The 17,576-nt window shown below is 40.9% G+C and overlaps 1 protein-coding gene and 1 long non-coding RNA gene across 4 annotated transcripts in view; one reads left to right on the top strand and one right to left on the bottom strand.

Moving 5' to 3' along the window:
* The window catches only part of LOC140469060 (uncharacterized), an 83,672-nt gene that overhangs the window by 17,040 nt on the left and 49,056 nt on the right, over window positions 1-17,576 (bottom strand). For all 3 annotated transcript variants that reach the window (XR_011955939.1, XR_011955940.1, XR_011955938.1), the window contains exon 3: window positions 1,151-1,296. This is a non-coding gene — a long non-coding RNA (uncharacterized lncRNA). The remainder of the gene's footprint in view (window positions 1-1,150; window positions 1,297-17,576) is intronic.
* c48h15orf61 (chromosome 48 C15orf61 homolog) lies at window positions 7,156-11,430 on the top strand. Its single transcript, XM_072565281.1, has 3 exons — window positions 7,156-7,232; window positions 9,518-9,856; window positions 10,571-11,430. Exons 2-3 carry the CDS (start codon window positions 9,520-9,522, stop codon window positions 10,696-10,698), a joined length of 465 nt encoding a protein of 154 aa, XP_072421382.1. The 5' UTR covers window positions 7,156-7,232; window positions 9,518-9,519; the 3' UTR covers window positions 10,699-11,430.

Genomic DNA, 17,576 nt, shown 5'->3' with positions numbered 1-17,576 from the left:
TGCTTCTGTTCCCACCTGTCATCCAGGCTCATGGTCTGCCATTTCCACTATTGCCTGTAACATCTTCCTCTTCCCTCATTCTCTCTGACCTGCTCCAAGCCCCCACTACTAACCTTGCATGGTCTCTCCACTGCTCATACTCACTCATTTGGAATACCTCATTATCTTTCTGCACTTGAACCAGCACAAACAGCTGTTCCACACACTTTTATCTCGCTCAGTTCCTCCATTTCTCCCACTCTAAGTGAAAACAGTCCATAATAGGGCTGAGGGAGCCAAGATGGGTGATGGGGCACCAGACATTAGGCTCTTCAACCCCTATGTAGAGAGGATCTTGGCTCTGGTGAGAACTGGAACCAATCTTGTGGAAATGCCAAAACATCCATGTCCTTGTAAGCAAGTAAGAAGCTTTATTCCTTTTTATGCTACTCATCTATTTCCCCCACAGCTAATTCTAAACATGACCAAACTTATACTGATTGGTCGCAACCCTTCTCTCTTTTGGCTCCTGCAGACAGTAGACATGTTATTTTGGTCTCTACCAGCCAAGAGGCTGACTGGGCAGGACAACCTTCCAACAACTCTGAGGAAGAGAGCACAATGCCTAAAAGGATGAACCAATAAGATTACCAGCTGAACACCCCCACCCTACACCAGCTCAAATCTTGATGCTCGCTGGGTATGTTAGCTCAGCTGTCAGAGGCTCATGCTGCTGAGCTCAGCAATTAGCAGCTCATCGAGGGAAAAACACTTCAGGTTGCTGGCACTTGGAGGATTACTGCAGACTAAGCACCTACTGCAGCAGTGCTGTTGGATTCCTGCTGCCTCTGAGTTGTGAGCACCTGGCTGCCCCCATGGATAAGTTGGCCACTCTCATGGAGAGGCCAAGGACCAGCACAATGAGCATATGCACATATACACCATCATGTAGCCATTGGGTCAAAATGACAAGGTGTTGGGGACATTAAGTCTCTTCTTCACAAGGAGATAGAGCCATCAAGTACACAGCCGTAAAAAGAGCCATATACAGAGCCCCAGAAGTCACCTTCCAGAACACTGCTGAGTTAGGTGGACCTTCCACCTCCATCCTACTGGCAACCCCCCCTCCCGCCAGCTCTGTGAGAGATCAAACAATGCAGAGTGCACTTGCCTCTGGACAGATCATATTTAGCATGCTGGTGCCCTTCAGACAAAAATGCTCTCAGCATTGCCCTCCAAATCTCCAAAGCCAACAGACTCCACTGTAGAAATGTTCCCTCCATTCCAGCGGTGGACTCCAGTCTGAACTGAGATGTGCTGAGAGGAAAGAAAAAAGACCTTATAAGATAGCATAAGTGAGTCATCATTGTAAATACATCATCGTATTTGTTAATATATTTTCACTTTCCACCATCAGCTGTGCAAGTGAATGTCTGTCGAGCTGCAGTGACAGTATTGAATGCACAGAGCCTAGCCATCCTTAGTGCAATGCAAGTCTCTATGGTCTACAATGTGAACTGAGCAGTTTCTGAACCAAGTAGAGGCTATGGGAACTTGGAAGATGATGACTACATTGGCCATAATGATGAAGCTTTCAAAACTGAAATACATTATTTGTGGATCACAGCCATAACTGCTGTTGATTCCTGATGCTGTACAATGTGGTCAAGAGTACTTAGGTCCAGGAGTTGGACTGCACACATTAGATGAATGCTTAGGGTTCACATACCATGTCATGCCTGCAAATATATTTCAGCTTCAGTGCATAGGTGTCTGTTTACTTCTGATGCCCATTGAAGGGCCTCACATTGCTCAAATTTGAAGTCCCCTCTCTAACAGAACTAAAGAATTACCCCACCCACACCAGGTGTGGTTGCAGTCATTATCAACTCCATTACGCACTTGTGATTTAACCACAAAGGAATAAAACTTCACACAGAGGCACAGGTTTGGTGTTTTACTATTGGTGAGCCTCCAAATGTAAACATTCCCCTATTGCTAGCTGTCCATGTCAGCCACATAGGCTTTCAAGTTCCCCATGTTCCCACCTAACCTGTCTATCTAAATCTTCACTCATCATTTTACAATCCCAACACCAAATGAAGGCATATTGAGTCAACACGCCTGATATAGTAGTGCACTGTCTCTCATTGAAGCCAGAGTGCTGTAGATGCCCCCTCCCCCACCCCCACCCCAGCCTCCCTTTCTCTTCCATGCTCTATCATCTCCCATTTATATCTTGAATTATAGAATCATCGAGTCATACAGCACAGAAACAGACCCTTCGGTCCAACTCATCAATGCCGACCAAGTTTCCCAAACAAAACTAATCCCACTTTCCTATTTATGTACCACTCCAAATGTCTAACAAATGTAACTGTACCTGAACATATCATTTCCTCTGACAGTTCATTCCAAATACAATCACCCTCTGTGTGAAAAAGTTGTCCCTCAGGTCCTTTTTAAATATTATCTTAAAATCTTATCTTTTAAATCTTAAGTCCTCTCATCTTAAAATATGCCCCTTAGTTTTGAACTCCCCCACTGTAGGGAAAACACTTTTGCTATTCATTTTATCTATGCCCCTCATTATTTTATAAACCTAAATAAGGTCACCCCTCAACCTTCTATTCGGCAGTGAAAAAAGTTCCAGCCTATCCAGCCTCTCCTTATAAACTCAAATCTTCTATTCCAGAAAATCCTGGTTCTCTGTATAGATACTGCCAGGCCTGCTGAGTTTCTCCAGTGCTTCCTATTTTTATTTCAGGTCTCCAGCATTCGCAGTATTTTGCTTTTATCCTAAGTTGGTTGATACTGTAACTCTCAACATTCTTGGCATTGTTCAGCAATTGCTATTCAATTGCAGAATCATGTCTAACATCAACTAAAGTGTTCTGAGTTCTTCCATATCTACAAGATCTCCATAAAGTAAATTTGACAGCATATATTGGTCCCTTTTACAATTGTTACCCTTTCTGCATTCCAGAATGTTGCCTCCAGTCTTCACCATTCAGTCCCCCAGGTTCCCTGCTGCAACAGTGACCCCTGACTCTTTGACTTTTAGAGAACAGACCCTCAGGACTGACCATGTCTACCCACTTGTGGGACATAACCAGATGGGTCCAACTGATGAGTGACCAGACCCTTCACACATCTGTACAGTCCCCCCCCCCACCCCCACAATCTTCCTGTGATTCTCTGGATTGCTTATACTGGACCCACTGGGTTGACTATGGTTCACTCTCTGAACTCTCGAGGTTTGGATCTCCTAACCACTCCAAGTGTTTGACAGACTGTGCCCAAGCCCTGGATTGTATCGGAGGCTGTCCCTGACTGAAGGATGTTTTACTTGACTGAAGACTACTCCCTTTAAACTTGGAAACATGGCTCGAGAGTGTGGTGTTGGAAAAGCACAATAGGCCAGGCAGCATCTGAGGAGCAGGAAAATCGACGTTTCGGGCATAAGCCCTTCACCAGCAATGAGGCCTCATTCCTGATGAAGGGCTTATGCCTGAAACGTCGATTCTCCTGCTCCTCGGATGCTGCCTGAACTGCTGTTCTTTTCCAGGACCACCATCTTTTCTCTGATCTCTGGCATCTGGAGTCTTGACTTTCTCCGTGAAAATCTGGCTGTTTGCTTGAAGCAGTTACAGTGTGTTTGGCCTGTATGTTCCTGGCCATGGTGCACGTGTGAGATTGATGTAACACAGTGCCACACAGCAACATGTCCACCTTCTTGACTGATTATTGTAAATAACCATGACACATTACCTCACTTTATGTCCGCACTAAAGAGTAAGTCAAGAAAGACTTATTGTGGGCCTTTAAGTTCTAGTTGAAGGGGCAAAATTCAAAAAAGGCAGAAAAGAAACGCTCTGAGTATTAAAGCAGGCAGAAATGAGCAGGCACGAAGAAAATGAGGGATCTACCCTGAGGCAACCCTGGTTGAATCCGTGAGATGGGTATGCGTCCCATGTGCAAAGTGTCCTGGCAGCAACATCGCAATGAAAGATGCCAGTGCACTCCAAGGTGCACAGCCATATTGTAAGTGGATTGGAGATGTGTCATGTTGATGCAGTGAGCCTGGTGTGTGTCAGTTGCCAATATCCATGGACAGAAGATGCAAGTAGTCACTGCCCATGGAGTGTGCCCTGAGATGTTCGTGCTGGAGGTATAGGATAAGCAAAGTTGCCAGGTAGCTGCACATGTCAGGAAATGTTACTATCCAAGAGTCACTCAGCAGATCAGGCAGCATGTGTAGAGAGAGAGAATCAGTTATTGTTTCGAGTTCCATGTGACTTAATCAGAACTGAAAGACATTGGAAATCAGTGTTTTCTTGTGCACACACCATGTTCCACAAAGGACTTAGATTTATACCTTTACACCCCAAACTCGATGAATTTTAGGTACAACATGATGCTGAATTCTTTTTTAGTTGCCCTTTTCTCCACATCCGCAGAGTCTTAGATATGTACAACACAGAAACAGACCCTTCAGTCCAACTCGTCCATGCTGACTATATATCCTAAACGTATCTAGTGCCATTTGCCAGCACTTGATCTATATCCCTCTAAACTCCTCCTATTCATATACCCATCCAGATGCCAAATGTTGTAAATGTGCCAGTCCTCTCCACTTCCTCTGGTGGCTCATTCCATACATGCACCACCCTCTGCATGAAAAAGTTGCCCCTTAGGTCCCTTTTAAATTTTTCCCTCTCATCCTAAACCTATTCCCTCTAGTTCTTGACTCCCCCACCCCAGGGAAAAGACCTTGTCTATTTACCCTATTCTTGCCCCTCATGATTTTATAAACTTTTATAAGGACACCCCTCAGCTTCTGATGCTCCAGGGAAAACAGCCCCAGCCTATTCAGCCTCTCCCCTTAGCTCAAACCCTCCAACTATTGGCAACATCCTCGTAAATCCTTTCTGAACCCTTTCAAGTTTCACAACATTGTTCCCATAGGAGGGAGACCAGAATTGCACGCAATATTCCAAAAGTGGACGGAACAATGTCCTGTACAGCTGCAACACGACCAGCCTTCTCACAGCCACACTGACCCTTTCACCTATATCCAATACTGCCCCTCACCTGGACTGCTCTCTCTGGCCTTTTTCTGCTTCCCTCAATCACTTTAACCTGTCTCCCTCTGAACTTTCTGCACTCCATTCTCTCAGGTCTAGCCCTGACCTTGTTAACAAACCCACCAATAAGGGTGGTGCTGTTGTTGTCTGTTATGGTGACCTCTACCTTGCAGAGACTGAGTGCCAACTCTCAGATACTTCTCTATCTCTCACCACTGAGCATGAAGCCACTGTTTCCAGGACAATCACTGGCCTCATCTACGGACATTTACTTTCCACTGTGTTGTCGCCTCATCGTTCCTCAGATCCTCACCGATCATTTCTACCTCCTTCCCAAAATCTGTAAATAAGTCTTTCCTGATACACCCATCATTTTAGCCTGTTCCTGCCCCACTGAACTTATTTCTTCTGACCTTGACTCTATTTAATCCCCCACCCCCATTCATTTATTCTCAATAACATTTGTGATGTTTCTGATGTTTTAAGCCTGTTCCAGAAATTTAGTTTTCTTACCCTAGCCATCTCCTCTTCACCACAGATATACAATCCCTCTACACTACTTCCACTTTCCAGCACCTGTCCATAACCTTGAATGTTATGACTTTTCAAGTGCTCACCCAAGTACTTTTTAAAGAATGTGAGATTACCCGCCTCTAAAAGCCTTGCAAGCAGTGCGTTCCAGATCTCCTCCACTCTCTGAGTAAAAGAATTTTTCCTCAATTCCCTGTAAATCGCCTGCATATCACCTTAAAAATATGCCCTCTTGTTACTGACCTTTCAAATAAGAGAAACAGCTGCTTCCTATCCACCCTGTCTATGTCCCTCATAGTCTTATACATCTCTATCAGATCCCTATTAGACCTTCTCTGCTTTAAAGAAAACAACTTGAACTTAGACAGCTTCTCTTCATAGTAAAAGCACTCCATCTTAGGCAACATCTTGGTGAATTTCCTCTGCAACAGCTCCAGTGTAATCACGTCTTTTGGTGCAGTTACCAGAACTGAACGCAACACTTCAGCTATGGCCTAACCAAAGTTCTGTACAGTTTCAGGTTAACCTCCTGGCTGTTATAATTTATGCCTTAACTGATAAAATCAAGCATCCCATATCCCTTCTTAACTACTTTATTAACCGGTCCTGCTATCTTCAGGGATTTATGGACAATCACCCCAAAGATCCCTCAGTTCGTTTGAGCTTTCTAGTGTCCTACCATTTATTGAGTTACTCCCTTGTTTTGTTACTTCTTCCAAACTGCATCACCTCACACTGATCAGTGTTAAACTCTATTTCATAGTTATAGAGATGTACAGAATGGACACTGTGGTCCAACTGTCCATGCCGACCAGCTATCCCAAATTAATCTTGTCCCATTTACCAGTATTTGGCCCCATATCTATCAAAATCCTTCCTATTCCTATACCAATCCAAAGACTTTTAAAATTTATAATTGTACCAACCAGTGATCTACCCATCTTACCAATCGGTGTATATCTTCTGGTTAGTTAATACTTTGTTCCTCATCTGTTAACCGTCTGTCCAATCCAAGAGGACCAACGCTCATCTCTATGCCACTGAACACCAGCCTACAGTCTCACAAACAGTCTTTTACCACCACCCTCTGTCTTCTAACATTCAGCCATTTTGCATCCAAATTGCCAAGTTACCCTGGATCCCATGGTTGTTTTTAACCATGTGGGGAACCTGGGCAAAGGCTTTGCTGAAATTTCTCCCATATTTAATTTTAGTCCGAATTTAAATCAGATTGAGCAAATTAGAGCTCTCCTCTGGAGGGAATACTTTGTAATAGAATATTAAAAATGAAATATTAGTTTTACCTGTTTTAAATAATTCAATCATGAGTACATAAAAGCTGGAAAAACATATTTGCAGCAACAGTTCCAGCTGCTTTTTATTGTTGTTACTGATGCGTTTTGAAGTAAGCTGGATCGTTCCCAAGTTTTGGAAAGTGATAAAGTAAATTCAGCTTTTCTCCTCTGCTGGCAGGCGGGTGGGGAGGGGAGGGGAGGTCCGGCCGGAACCAATGTGCCGGGGAGTTGTAGCTGTGGGGAATGGGAGTGTGGGGGAGGAGGAGGGGGTGGCAGTACCATGGTAACGGAGAAGGAGCCGGCAGTTTCCGGGGAACCGCTTCGGGCAATGAAAGCAGAAGTGAGTGAGCAACAGGGTCACAAATACCACTGGGGATCCACTGGCCAACACCAGGATCTATTAATAATAGGGAATAATCTATTAATAATCTATATCGGGATCTGTCAGTCAATGAAGGGATCTAATAATACCAGAGATTCCTTGATTAATAAAGAGATTTAGCGTTCTATATTTGGACCCATCAATTGATGTAGAAAGTTATTAGTCCAACGCATCCATCAACCAGTAAAGAAATCTGCATTGGGCTCCATCAGTCAATACAGAGATCTATTAATTCTAAGGACCCACCAATCAATAAAAGGATCAGTCTGTAGTGGGATCAGTCAGTCAACACAGAGAGCTACTAGGGCTCTTGTGACACAGCAGGGAGGCCCCTAACTCTGAGCCAGGAGGCTGGGCTCAAGCCCTACCTATCCCAGAGGGGTGTAATAACGTCTCAGAACAAGTTGGGTCTTTTTTAATAAAGAAACAAAGATCTAATAAGACTAATGATTCATCAATCTATATTGGGATCTATCAATCAGTACCGGGATTCAATAGTACCGTGGATCAATTAACCATTACAGTGATCTGTTAATAAAAAGAGGTCTATAAATACTAGGGATCCATCAATCACAACTGGGACTCATCAGTAGTAAGGATTGATGATTGCCATGGATTATTTCAGACTGAGAACTAATCAAAGGGTATTTTGTAAAATAACCATCCACTGTAATGGGATTGTCGGCTCATTAAGGAAGAAAGAATGTACAACAAATGTATAAACAGCTAGAGGAGACTTTTTCTCATAACAGAGACATTAACCAATAGATACTGATTTGGAGTGTTTTACTAAAGAAGTGACATTACAAAAGAGGTGGTATTAGAAGGAATTTTATCTTATGCTGAGAGCTGCTACGACCCACAGTGTGTGGCGTGTGAGGGCGGTGGAAGTGAATTTAGTGGTAGATTTGAAAATGAAATTGGATGGGTGCTTGGAGGAATGGGGAATAGGGCTTTTGCCCTATTTGTCGATTTTGAAGCTACTTGGATGCTGCCTGAACTGCTGTGTTCTTCCAGCACCACTAATCCAGAATGGGCAATAGAGGCGATTAGCTATGTATGAGGAAAGACCAGCAAAATGGGATTAATAGAATAGTTCTTTGAAGGCACTAGCTAACAAAGGAATGATGGGACTAACAGCCTTCTGTGTAGTATTATTCTATGATACAGTACTTTCCACTAACATTTCTTCTTGAACTTCACTACCAATTATTGAAGTGTGATTGTTGCTATTTTCTTGACAAATTTGGCAGCCAATTTATACCTAGCAATATTAAATAGACACGAGTCTGATAATTTACCAGTGAAAATAACTTGTGACATTTTGGGACAAAGAATAAGCATTGACTGGGATACTGAGAACAATTCCCTTGCTCTTCAAAATAATGCTATGAAATCTTTCCAGCCGCACCCAAGAGGGCAGATGCAGCTTCTGTTTCATATCTTGTCTTTAAAAAAGATACTTCTCACAGTATTCCTTTAGTATAGCAGTGAGTATCAAACTAGATGCTAATATAGGGATAGAGATTTGGACAACAATCCATAATTAGCACATGATTAGGTAATTCATTTGGTGAAGCAGGTTCATGATAAATTTCATGTTCAAAATAGTCACATTTTCACTAAGCAATTCTGTATTTATTGGAGAAATTAGCTGTTGCAAATTATGTCAAGATTTAATACTACTGATTTTATGATTTAACTCAACTATAACTAACAATAGTATTGTGACATTTTTATACTATGTTCACTCAAAATCGTAAAATTTATCATTCCAAATCTGGCCGCTATAAAATTGTTACTGGTGGTAGCAGCATTTTGAAATGATTTAATTAAAACTGTTATACAAGATGCAGAGTGGCCTGAGTGTGATTTTTAAAAATTATTTTCACATCATTACACTAAATAGCTCAGTGATAACCCTGTTGCTCAGGTACTAACCTGATTCCACCTATCTGATGAATCGCAGAAATTGCATGAATGCACAAGCTTCTTAATTTATCAAAAGATTTCTTCTGATTGTCTACCATTAGCAGCTGAAACAAACTGCTCCTGCTTAATGTGGATTATTATCTGTAGAAATATTCATCACTGTATCATTTGTTTTGCACTTATTCTCAATCCTTCATTATTTTCTGGCATTTTCTTGTGTTGAATTTGTAGTTGAAAATGGCTGTTATTCATATTTCTCAGTAACGATGCTCTGTGAATAATATACTCATCTTGAAACTTTTTTGTTACAGCCATGGCTGTGTTAATGAAGAGGATTCATGATGCCCTACTTAAAATAATCTTTTATTCCTTTGGGTCCAATATTGTAAAGCCCAAAGCCTCTGATGTCCTAACACAACATTTACTTCAGAGAAAACTCCCCCATTGGACATCATACTTTGTTAAATACAGCTCTGTGGAAAATGACCAGTTTGGACTGTCCAATTTTAACTGGAATGTTAAAGGGATCAATTATCACATCCTCAGGACAGGTTGCTTCCCATTCATCAAGTACCACTGTTCCATGGCACCCAGATGTAACCTGGAACTAGAGAATAAGTTCTTCACTGTACTGAAAGTTGTTAACCTGGGTGAGTGTGACAGTTAATGTTGTGAAATTGTTTATGAGATTAGAAGCAGCATAGAGTTCCTCACTTTTGAAAAAAATGTTTCCGACACTTTACAGAGAAGATGAAAATCAGCCACGAGAAAAAGAAAGGGGTTTAGATATGTAAAGTTTTGAGAAGCAATTTGACAACAGAAAGTTGGGGGTCGGTGGGAGAAAAGGCAAAGGTTTTAGGGACAATCTCATTGACTATGGAGCATGATGCCTAAAAGAGTGGCCATCACTGATGTTGCCATAGAGAATGGAAACGAATGCACTAAGCTGCATAATGTTGCCAGAGGAGTGAAGAGTCTCAGCATAGACAAGAAGCTGAATGATGTGGGGCAAGCACCAATAGAGATATTTGAAGTGAAGGACAGACATAATTGATATAGAAGGGTACACAGAGCCATTGGAACCAGGATGATGTTAATCTGGTGTGTTGGTTAGATGAGGACAGGGGGATTCTGAAAGTAAGTTTTAATCAATGAATGGTTGTGGATTGTCAACAAGGAGAGTATTGGAGATTCAAGGTTCAAGCCTGTGGATCAATGCTTGTGGAATCTGTGGAACAAGAGTCAATGGCTTAAGAGTGAAAAATTTGAGCTTTATCATAATGAGAGTGCAGCTTCTACACTGCTGAACCGGTTGTACAAAGTAACCACCTGTTTCTTTCCCTCTTCTTCCTGAAACTGTCCAGGTATTCCATGTTTAGCTTACGGAATCGGTGCATGGTTTCTTATCAGAGTCACTGAGATTGTTCACACCAGTTCTGGTCCAGTGAATATCTACTTTCTCTACCAGGAAGATGAAGGAGCCATTCACTAAATCTCAAACTGCTAGCAACTTGTCCTGAATTCGCAAAAGGATGAGACTTGAAAGTCCATTTGATAGCTGAAAAATAAAGTTATTTTCTGGTAATATATAAAAAAAAGCCTGCAGATTTTTTCTGTAAAAATTTAGAAACGACTGTGTTCTTTGTTGGAATCTTTCAGTTTTGAAGACAAATGCATATAGTTGTACAGCATGAACTTTCAAATGACCACTTATGTGATCCTAAATTCTGTAGCAAGGCGATCCTTCTTTAGGTGAGCATTTTATTGAATGTAGGGTTGATTCTTTTCACACCTGATAACTGCAAACTTTTTTTGGATGCAAAAGAAAAATCCCTTCATCTCAGCAATCACAAGCAACCATCCATGTCAGTGAAGTTGCCATTGTTGTTTAAAATAAAAACAGAAAATGCTAGAAGTACTTAACATGTCAAGCATTATTTGTGGTGAGGAGAGAAAAACAGTGTGAAGGTTTCAAAGATTGTGAATTCTCTTTCTCTCTACTGGTGCTGCCATGGAACGTCCAGCATTTTCAGTTTTTATTTCAGATTTTCATCATTCACACTATTTTGGCTTTGCCATTGGTAACGCTGTAATAAGTTGTAAATAGTTTACTTTTGGGGCTGCACGCAGTGAAGATTATTTTGTATAATACAGTTTACTGTCTCATGGTGTAAGCAATTCTTTTTTCTAATCTTCATTAAACCTAATTTTGATTTGAAATATTTCAAGTTTTACCCTATTTTTCCTAATTTTTTTTATATCTGATATAGTCAGATCAAGAAAACACCAATTTGTTTCTTTTTATGAATAGGGGACTTCTTGTTTTATGGGGAGAATGTGCAAGCCCCACACAGACAGTCACCTGAGAGTAGAATTGAACATGGGTCCCTGGTGCTGTGAGGCAGCAATGCTAATCACTGAGCCACTTTGCTGTCCCCATTTTATCAATACAGTTACACTACTGCATAAGCTGGATTCAACACCAGCTACTTTCTACATTCACTCATAACTATATAATTGTAGTCTGGGCCCTTAAGTCACAAAAGCAGGACATCTCACAACTAGAATTAGAATTATGTTTATTGTCATGTGTACTCATTCAGGGATACAGGAGAACAGTGAAAAGTGCATGAAGTTGCCAATCCTGGCACAGTCTTGGGTACAAAATCTTAGGTACAAAGTGGAAAAAAAAAAGTTAAACATGACAATGTGTGCTGTGCAGTAAGTCAGAAGAAACTTACTTGCAAATAACAAGTAGTGTGTATCAATAATTAGACTATAAAATGTTGAGCATATATTGATGCTTATTGTTGGATGGTGTTTGATTAGCAAATTGATTTCAGAAAATTGTAGGAATTCTACTTAGTTTAAAGTGCTGAACTTACTACATTAATACTTGTTTTAAAAACTATAGAGGTTTTTGACATAAGCAATTGCATTTTTTTAAATCTGAGAACAACCTCAATGGCAATCTCTACTTTATATTTTAAGCTAGTTCAATTGTAGTTTGCATCAAGATTAAAGGCTAATGAATTTCAGCTTTGTGTTGACATGAATTGTGTAGTGTAATTTGGTATTGAAAACTCCAGTTAAAATTCAACTAAAATTGTCCAGATACAATCTCAAATTGATTGTATTTAGTGCCTGCTGTGTATAACTATTATAAAAGAAATTATTCAACTTCATGCAAACTTTGAAACTTCAGTCTTATCTTTGTCAATATCTGTGAACAGTCAATAGCATTCAACTCCATTTTTCTTAGAAATCAAAACAGAGCAAACAATATAACTTAGAACTGCAAGCTGCACATTGGTTCCTGCAACTCAAGCTAGTAATGTAAATTCCTACCAAGATGGCTACAATATTTTCATAATTACCTTTAGAACTGCCTTGTTGTAGAGTAAATAGTTTGGGTGTGAAATTCTTGAGGGAATGTGAGTGTAAGAATTTCTTTTTTATTGCCAGATGATTTCAAAAACTTATAAAGTTTATTTTACGTTCTATTAATCTGTGAAAAGAATTGATCTGAGCTCAATTGAAATACAGTTGACCTAGTTTTACAAGTTTTGTTGGTTTATCACTTGACTATATAATCTAAGCTGATAGGGCAATACTGAATCATCATGTCCTTTGGGTGAGATATAAAACCTGTGTGTTAGATATCAAGGTGGTCCTCAGAGAAAACAGTGACTTATAAGGAGAGGCTGTTTAGGCTAGAGGCTTGTCCTGGAATGGATGAGGTTGAGGGGTGGCCTGATAAAGGTTTATAAAATCATGAGGGACACAGACACGGTAAATAGCAAAGATCCTTTCCCTAGAGTAGGAAAATTCAAAACTAGAGGGCATAGTTTTAAGCTGAAGAGGACTAAGATTTAAAGGGCACCTGAAGGGCAACTTTTTCACACAGAGGGTCATTCGTATGTGGAATGAACTGCCAGAGGATGTGGTAGGTGCAGGTACAATACAAAGTTTATAAGTCATTTGGACAGGAAAATGAATAGGAACTGTTTAGAAGGATATGGACCAAATGGAGGCAAATGGGATTAGTTTAGTTTGAGAAATTTGGTCGGCATGGACAAGTTAGACCAAAGGGTCTGCTTCTGTGCTGTGTGACTCTATGACTGTTTAAAAGCAAAGATATACCTGGTATCCTATGCAGTATGCAGTCACTCATCTTATTTTTGCGATCCAACTGTGTACAAACTGTGGATGTGTAAATCACACCGTCCAGCATTCTCGGTGCACTGATCTACAGTGGTAAGGCTTGAACAACATATGTCAACAAAGATGAAATGTTTCACCTTTGCTGTTTCAAATGTATTAACTTCTCTTGGAAAGATAAGGCCACCAAGACAGAGAATGTGGAATGCGATAATTCCATTGGCACTCATAGCTCAGTCAGACATTTTTCAGATGGATGGCAGCTGTATATCTTTGTATAAAGAAGTGCACACTGGGTTATGTCCTTGTGGGTGCCTATTCCTTCCCGACAAGGACACCTGCAAATTAAATATAAAGACGGTGGATGACACCCTCCTCAAATAGAAGTCGTTGATCATCTCTGAAAGCTATCTGGAAGGGCATTGGATGAGGTGAGAAGAAATGAAAAGCTCAGTTGTCTAAGAAGATGGCCCAGAGAAAACAAGATGAGCAATGTGTGCACTTTCTCACCCCACTATCGTCCAATGCAGCAAAGACAATAGTGCCACATGTGAGTTGGCCTTCTAAGTGATGCTTAAGACAGAGTTGATGACCACGATAAAAACCAACAGCTTTCAAGATGGAATCTTGCCATCAATAGTGCCTGCACTTCAAAGTATCTTCTTGTGGCATATATCTAAGAGGTTCAATAGAATGATATTTAAGAACTAGAAGCCAAAATAGAATGATATAACAATAACTTATATGTTTTTTAAATTCACTTGTGGGATGTGGGTACTGCTGACTGGCCAGCATTTTATTGCCTGTCCATAGTTGTCCTTGAGAAAGTGGGGGTGAGCTGCCTTCTTGAACCACTGAAGTCCACCTGCTGTGGGTTGACCTACAATGTCATTAGGGAGGGAGTTCCAGGATTTTGACACAATGACAGGGAAGGAATGGCGATATATTTCCAAGTTGGGATGATGAGTAGCTTGGAGGGTGATGTTCCCATACATCTGCTGCCCTTGTCCTTCTAGATTATTGGTGCTATATAAATATAAAATGTCCCAAGGTGCTTCACAAGTGCTTAATTGATCAAAATATGACATTGAACCACATGGGTTATTAATTCAAATGAGCAAAAGCCTGGCCAAAGAGGCTTTAAGGAGCTTCTCAAAGAAGGAAAGCAAGGCAGAGAGATGGAGGATATAAGCAGAGAATTCCAGAGCCAAGAGCTCAGGCAGCTGAACACATAGTAGTGATATAGTTATTAGTGGTGGAGTAGTTAAAATCAGGATTGCTGAAATTGCCCAACTTAGATGAGTACAGGTATCTCAGCGGGTTGCAGGGATACAGAGAATAGGCAGAGATGAGACCAATTGAATAAAAACAATGTGAAACTTTAAATCAAGATGTTGTGTCACCAGGAGCCAATATAGATCAGCGGCTGAGGGCTGATGGGAGATTAGCACTTGATGCAAGTTAAGACAAGCATAGCAATTTGATACCTTAAGTTTAGAGAGAACAAAACATGGGAGATCAGCAAGTTGTGCCTCACAATAGTCAAATCTAGAAGTTATAAAGGCATGAACAAGGGTCTTTTTTTCAGCAAATGAGTGAAGGCAGTGGCAAAGTCTGGTGATGTTCAATGGTGGAAATTGGCCATTTTAAAGATAATGTGAGTTTGTGCTGGTTAGCCTATCTGGGGTTAAGTGTGATACCAAGGTTGTAAACATACTGGCTCAATCTCAGATTGTAGCCAGGAGAGGGATCGAGATGGTAGCTAGGGAACAACATTTGGAGCAGAGGTTGAAAACAATGGCTTTATTCTTCTCAGCATTGGAGGAAATTCCTGTTCATGCAGTATTGTACGTCAGACAAGATAATTTAGTAATGGAGGAGTCGAGAGCGGTTATGGTGACCCAATGTCATCATCATACATGCAGAAATTAATATTTGCTTTAGGATTATGTTGCTAAGAGGCATCATGAAGATGAGAAATAGAAGGTGGTAAAGGATAGAGCCTTTGAAGACAACAGTGGGACCAGAAAGAGAAGCTATTAAAATAATATTCTCAATACAAAGTTTGTGAGAAGATTTGTAGCTCGGGTGCTCGTTGTTGTGGTTCTGTTCGCCGAGCTGGGAATTTGTGTTGCAGACGTTTCGTCCCCTGTCTAGGTGACATCCTCAGTGCTTGGGAGCCTCCTGTGAAGCGCTTCTGTGATCTTTCCTCCAGCATTTGTAGTGGTTTGAATCTGCCGCTTCCGGTTGTCAGTTCCAGCTGTCCGCTGCAGTGGTCGGTATATTGGGTCCAGATCGATGTGCTTATTGACTGAATCTGTGGATGCCATGCCTCTAGGAATTCCCTGGCTGTTCTCTGTTTTGCTTGTCCTACAATAGTATTATCACTGGGATAACACTACTATTATAGGACAAGCCAAACAGAACAGCCAGGGAATTCCTAGAGGCATGGCACTCATCCACAGATTCAATCAATAAGCACGTCGACCTGGACCCAATATACTGACCACTGCAACGGACAGCTGGAACTGACAACCGGAAACGGCAGATTCAAACCATTACAAATGCCGGAGGAAAGATCACAGAAGCGCTTCACAGGAGGCTCCCAAGCACTGAGGATGTCACCTAGACAGGGGACAAAACGTATGCAACACAAATTCCCAGCTCGGCAAACAGAACCACAACATTCTCAATACAACTAAATAGATAAAAATGAAACCAAATAAGAACAGTCCTATCCAGACGGACAATGGTGTAGAGGAAATATTTTGTAAATATAATGTTTTTAAAATTACACGTCTTATGTAAAATCTGTGTTAATTGAAAGCTCTTAGTGAACAGTTGAAATCACTGCATTCATTTTAGAGTACAATAATGTTCATTCATTGGCATTTAGCCCTGTCAGTGGCTCTTGCTGCAGTTCCCATCTTGAGCACAAGCTGATAAAATGTTTTTTAATTACCAGTAAATGTAACATTTCACTAAGGTTGAACCTCTCGTCAGCTTGCTTGTTTGATTTCTGATAATATACATTGCTGACTTTGCTTACCTGTTGTTCAACAAAGATAGACAATGGGGCCTCTTGACTGTGTGGTGATGGGCAGTGTCCTTTGAGAATATGCCTGACAAACTACTGTATTGATTTAAGCAATTCTCTGCTGCTTGCAGCACTAAAAACCAAGCTTGATTTCTTGCCTAACACTTCCACTGTGTAACAATTAAGCAACTGAAATAATTTCTTGTATTACATGAAAGTCGATAGACCTTCCACACCCCTGGTGTTGATCACTGTGAAGGATGGACTGGAGGCTGACGGAGGTCAGGGGTTGAAATATAATCTTATCATTCAGGGGATTAGTATTGAGAGCCCCCTTCATTAAGGTTCACTTCTCATCTATTGTTGGATGTTTAGAAGAAAGAGTGGCAATGATAAAGAGGATTGCTTTAATGTGAACAGTGCAGTCTCAGGTGGCCCTGGAAGTTAATTGCAGACAAGATTGTTTGCTTCCAATGCAAAATTGGAGGAAGGCAGAACGACATCACTAACTGGGACTTGACAGTTAGGAAATAGAGATCTATACTTTGTCTAATGATACAGTTGATTTCCTAAAACTGTTGTATATTGCAACAGCAAATTACATACTGTATTTTATGCCTCCTTCTGTAAGTCGAGATTTTATGCATTTTAAGTACAGCAATTTTTCCCTGATTGCATATTTCTTCTGCTAAAGCTTCTAGCTTTTGAGGTATAATTTCTATTTTCTATGCAACCTTTTGATCCAAATACTCTCACACTCTGATGCCCTGACAACGAAATAAAAATATGGCTACTTTGGAAATCTAAACTGTGGACAACCACAGTCTGAAGCTAAATGTCAACCATGGGTAAGGCAAGGAAGTGGAGTTGAGAATTATCAGATCGACCATGACTGAATTGAATAATGGAGAAGACTTGAATGGCCTACTTCTTCTCTTATGTTTTATAGGGTTTTCTGGGTCACTGGCAGCATATAATGACTCAAACTGAAATGTTCATGTCCTGTGCCAGAGATTTTATCACAAAATCTAGTGCTGAGGGAGTGCTGCACTTTGTGACATGCTCTGTCTGGTTGATATAAAGTATCCCATAACATTGGGATGGCATGGTGGCTCAGTGGTTAGCACTGCTGCCTCACAGCGCCAGGGATCTGGGTTCAAGTACCACCTTGG

The sequence above is a fragment of the Chiloscyllium punctatum genome, chromosome 48 (genome assembly GCF_047496795.1).
Source record: "Chiloscyllium punctatum isolate Juve2018m chromosome 48, sChiPun1.3, whole genome shotgun sequence".
Classification (NCBI taxonomy): Eukaryota; Metazoa; Chordata; class Chondrichthyes; order Orectolobiformes; family Hemiscylliidae; genus Chiloscyllium; species Chiloscyllium punctatum.
Note: the sequence above shows the minus strand (reverse complement) of the source record. Positions and strands in the feature narration are given on the sequence as shown.

Excerpts from the sequence above, each read along its gene's own strand:
- c48h15orf61 (XM_072565281.1), top strand. The coding sequence starts at position 9,520 with ATGGCTGTGTTAATGAAGAGGATTCATGATGCCCTACTTAAAATAATC. Across the intron at positions 9,857-10,570 it reads ACTGAAAGTTGTTAACCTGG|GTATTCCATGTTTAGCTTAC; the intron begins GTGAGTGTGACA and ends GAAACTGTCCAG.